This window comes from Mandrillus leucophaeus, unplaced genomic scaffold (assembly GCF_000951045.1).
Source record: "Mandrillus leucophaeus isolate KB7577 unplaced genomic scaffold, Mleu.le_1.0 Scaffold534, whole genome shotgun sequence".
NCBI classification, from domain to species: Eukaryota; Metazoa; Chordata; class Mammalia; order Primates; family Cercopithecidae; genus Mandrillus; species Mandrillus leucophaeus.
In genome coordinates, this window is record NW_012105742.1 from 2100545 (window position 1) to 2105127 (window position 4583).

A 4583-nucleotide genomic window follows, 5' to 3' on the forward strand; every position below is an offset into this window, starting at 1 on the left:
ATTTTTAAACATTCATAACGAATTGAAATTAAAGAAAAAAAACTGTGTGGGTCTAACAGAGTATGACTGTAAACCCATTAGTAGTTGCAATTTCTGGAGTACAGTAAATGGGTTATATAAGATATCATTGGTACCTTGTATTTGCTAGAGGTTTCAGGTGTAACTTTTGTTGATGCTAAAGAGAATATGCATATGAAAATGAACTGGGTACAGTGGCTCACACCTGTAATCCCAGCACTTTGGGAGTCTGAGGCGGGAGGATCACTTGAGCCTAGGAGTTTGAGACCAGCCTGGGGACATAGTGAGACCCTGTCTCTAGTAAAACAAGTAAATAAATAAAATAAGAAAATCAAAACCAGCACCCTAACCTTAGAACAGAGACTCTGTTTCTTTCCTAGGCCCCCTGGAAAAAGGACAAGTGAAAAATGAGGCTCTTAGAGAATTGAGAGTGGAACTGAGCAAAAAACACCAAGCTCGAGAACTTGATGGATTTGGACTTTATCTGTAAGTGTTACAGTAATATGGAACTTTCTGTAACATATTCTCCTGAGTGGAAAGGAGCTATTAAATAGCATTAACTTCTGTGATTGTTTCTTTTTTTTCCCAGGTATGGTGTGGTGCTTCGAAAACTGGACTTGGTGAAAGAGGCCATTGATGTGTTTGTGGAAGCTACTCATGTTTTGCCCTTGCATTGGGGAGCCTGGTTAGAACTCTGTAACCTGATCACAGACAAAGAGATGGTAAATTGTGATGAGCTATGTGAAAAACCCTCTGCTTCAAGCCTTCTATAATTCTGTAGTAATATAGGGGTGGGGGAAGTTTTAGCAGGCCTTTGGTTATAGTTCTCTCTTTGCTGTGCGTCTGGTGTCTTTCACCGTTTTGGAATTAAGTCTTTGTTTGAAAGACTGATGACTAGCTCTTTTTCAGTAGTTGCTGTTGGATTTGTATCCAGTTACACTAGAATATTTTTTTCATATTCATGTTTTCACATTTCAGTTCTACTGTGACTTGTTTTTGTTTTTGTTTGAGATGGAGTCTTGCTCTTTCACCTAGGCTGGAGTGCAGTGGTGCGATCTCGGCTCACTGCAACCTCTGCTTCTCGGGTTCAAGCAATTCTTCTGCCTCAGCCTCCCAAGTAGCTGGGACTACAGGCATGCACAACCATGCCCAGCTAATTTTTGTATTTTTAGAAGAGATGGGTTTCACCATGTTGGCCAGGCTGGCCTCAAACTCCTGACCTCAAGTGATCCTCCTGCCTCAGTCTCCCAAAGTGCTAGGATTACAGGCATGAACCACCATGCCCAGCCTACTGTGACTTATTTTGTAGACTGAATGTTATTATAGTTTCTCCCCTAATCTCAAATATGCTATGGGAAAGGTTTCTCTGCTATCAAGAATTGTATTAAAACATTATGGCCGGGTGCAGTGGCTCACGCCTGTAATTCTAGCACTTTGGGAAGCCAAGGTGGGTAGATCACCTGAGGTCAGGAGTTCAAGACCAGCCTGGTCAACATGGCGAAACCCTGTCTCTACTGAAAATATAACAATTAGCCAGGTGTGGTGGGTGCCTGTAATCCCAGCTACTTGGGAAGCTGAGGCGGGAGAATCACTTGAACTTGGGGGACAGAGGTTGCAGTGAGCCCTGATGGCGCTACTTCACTGCAGTCTGGGTAAAGGAGCGAAACTCAATCTCAGACAAACAAACAAACAAACACAAAAACATTGTTTAGGCCTCTTCTGAGCTGTCATGGATTCTGTAAAGATTTGGAAATTTGCTCATTAAGGAAATAATGTATATTAAGCTGCTTTTAAACTCCAGTCATTTTATTAGCTATTAGTAGAGGACATTGTCTATAGTGTTTATTTTGCTATTCTTCAGTAGCTAATGGAAGCAACAATACACTTCCTTATTTTGGCCTTAAAGTCTTGTTGATTTCCCCCAGTAATGACTTGTCACTAAATCTGTATCTGAAATCTTATCTTGGTTTACTTTTATTCACCTATGTGTAACTGCCTGCTAGACTTTCATTGAAAGTTTGTTAAACAATCTCTGGATTCAAAATATGCAAACCAAATTCCTCATCTTACCTACTAAATTATTCTCCCAACTTGATAGACTCTTACTAGCATCGCTATTAACAACGACATCCAGGCCAGGCGCGGTAACTCAAGCCTGTAATCCCAGCACTTTGGGAGGCCGAGATGGGCGGATCACGAGGTCAGGAGATCGAGACCATCCTGGTGAATACGATGAAACCCCATCTCTACTAAAAAGTACAAAAAACTAGCCGGGCGAGGTGGCGGGCGCCTGTAGTCCCAGCTACTGGGGAGGCTGAGGCAGGAGAATGGCGTGAACCCGGGAGGCGGAGCTTGCAGTGAGCTGAGATCTGGCCACTGCACTCCAGCCTGGGCGACAGAGCGAGACTCCGTCTCAAAAAAAAAAAAAAAAAACAACGACATCCAGTCTTGACACTTTAGAGTCATACTTGTGTCTTCCTTTTCTGTTATCTCCCTTTATCTAGTCTGTCATGAGACATAACCATGGTTACGTTCTTGTATACATCTCTTTCTCTTGGTTTCCTTTATCATCTCAGTTGTCATCTCAAATTTGGATTACTTACAAGTAATGGATACTTTCTATCTAGTGTTCCCATTTTTATACTTCCATTTCCAAGTCATCTGCATACTATTTCCAAACTATTTTTTTCTTTTTTTTTTTTTTTTTGTGGAGATGAGGTTTTGCTCTCTTGTCAGGGCTGGTGTCAAACTCCTGGCCTCAGGGATCCTCTCCCATAGCCTCCCAAAGTGCTGGGGTTGCAGGCTTGAGCCATTCCACCTGGCCTGTTTCCAAACTTATTCTTAAAGCTCCCATGTCATCATGTCATTCTCTTACTGAATATTTGCAGTGGTTCCCTAATGTATCCCATTTTCTATTGTACCCTAGAATGCACTCTACCCATTCAGTTTTATTTTTCCACTACTTCCCAGTACATAGCCTCCCCGCAAACCAAGCTAGTTTCCTCATCCTACTCACTCACATTCATCATGACTGTTTTGCCTCTCCTTATGCTATTACCCTTGTCTAGACTATTGTCTTCTTTCTCTTCCTCTCCCCTCTTCTATTTAAATCCTACCCATTCTCTAAGACTCACCTCAAATCCTGTCTTTTCTTTGGAGCCTTTCCCAACTAGGTTATTCCTCCCTATTATGCTTTTAAGTCATATTCACTTAATTGGACTGCCCTGTTTTCATTACTAGATGTTCTAATAAAATTTTAGTGATAAATTCCTTTAGACAATAAAGATAGTTCCTGGATGTTTGTTTGAGAGAGAGGTCAAGTTATATTAAGTGTGTCCCTCTCTCTCCTGCTGCCAGCTGAAGTTCCTGTCTTTGCCAGACACCTGGATGAAAGAGTTTTTTCTGGCTCATATATACACAGAGTTGCAGTTGATAGAGGAGGCCCTGCAAAAGTATCAGAATCTCATCGATGTGGGCTTCTCTAAGAGCTCATATATTGTTTCCCAAATTGCAGTTGCCTATCACAATATCAGAGGTAAGTGAATAAAGACAATGAAATACTATCAGACCCTGACAGGTGCATTGTGCTGTTTTCTGAACTACCTTCTTTCTGCAGATATTGACAAAGCCCTCTCCATTTTTAATGAGCTAAGGAAACAAGACCCTTACAGGATTGAAAATATGGACACATTCTCCAACCTTCTTTATGTCAGGGTGAGCTGCTTCCCTTGCTTGGATCTCCTGGGTTGGATTGTCACCCACTTGTATTAGCTACAGGAAAAATAATTTAGGGAGTTCTTTTTTCATACTTATATTGTCTTTTTCGTTTATCCCAGAGCATGAAATCGGAGTTGAGTTATCTGGCTCATAACCTCTGTGAGATTGATAAGTATCGTGTAGAAACGTGCTGTGTAATTGGTAAGAGTTAACTACATTTTTTCTTTTAAGATTTATATTTATTATAAGTAACACATGTGAAAATAACCACAATTAGCTAGGGATGGTGGTGCGTGCCTTTAGTTTCCTCTACTCAGGAGACTGAGGCGGGAGGATTGTTTGAGCACAGGATGTCAGGACAGCAGTCAGCTGTGATCATGTCACTGCACTCCAAGGCTGGGCAACAGGGTGAGAGCCCATCTCTTAAATAAACAAACAAACAAACAATAATACAAAAGTACCAAAGGTAGCAATTACATACCATAGAATGTGAAAGCTCACTGTAATCCCACTCTGAAGGTTGTTTGGTGAACATGATTCCAGAATATTTTTCTGAGCAAGTGTTAAAAATGTATGTGTAGGGGCCAGGAGCGGTGGCTCATGCCTGTAATCCCAGTACTTTGGGAGGCCAAGGTGGGCAGATCACGAGGTCAGGTGTTCAAGACCAGCCTGGCCAATATGGTGGAACCCTGTCTCTACTAAAAATACAAAAATTAGCTGGGTGTGGTGGTGCGCGCCTGTAGTTCCAGCTACTTGGGAAGCTGAGGCAGAAGAATCACATGAACCCGGGAGGTGGAGGTTACATTGAGCCAAGATCGTGCCACTACACTCCAGCCTGGGTGACAGAG

General features: G+C 42.0%; 1 protein-coding gene across 2 annotated transcripts in view; it reads left to right on the plus strand.

Moving 5' to 3' along the window:
- The window catches only part of LOC105551843 (cell division cycle protein 23 homolog), a 22454-nt gene extending 18494 nt beyond the window's left edge, over window positions 1-3960 (plus strand). The window contains exons 5-9 of one of the 2 annotated variants that reach the window (XM_011997266.1): window positions 399-504; window positions 608-740; window positions 3376-3553; window positions 3635-3732; window positions 3855-3960. In XM_011997266.1, coding sequence (XP_011852656.1) covers window positions 399-504; window positions 608-740; window positions 3376-3553; window positions 3635-3732; window positions 3855-3947 — 608 coding nt within the window. In that variant the 3' untranslated portion in view covers window positions 3948-3960. Of the gene's footprint in view, window positions 1-398; window positions 505-607; window positions 741-3375; window positions 3558-3634; window positions 3736-3854 lie in introns of those variants that run through there. The other variant, XM_011997267.1, reaches the window with a different exon arrangement.
- Window positions 3961-4583: the final 623 nt, after the last annotated feature.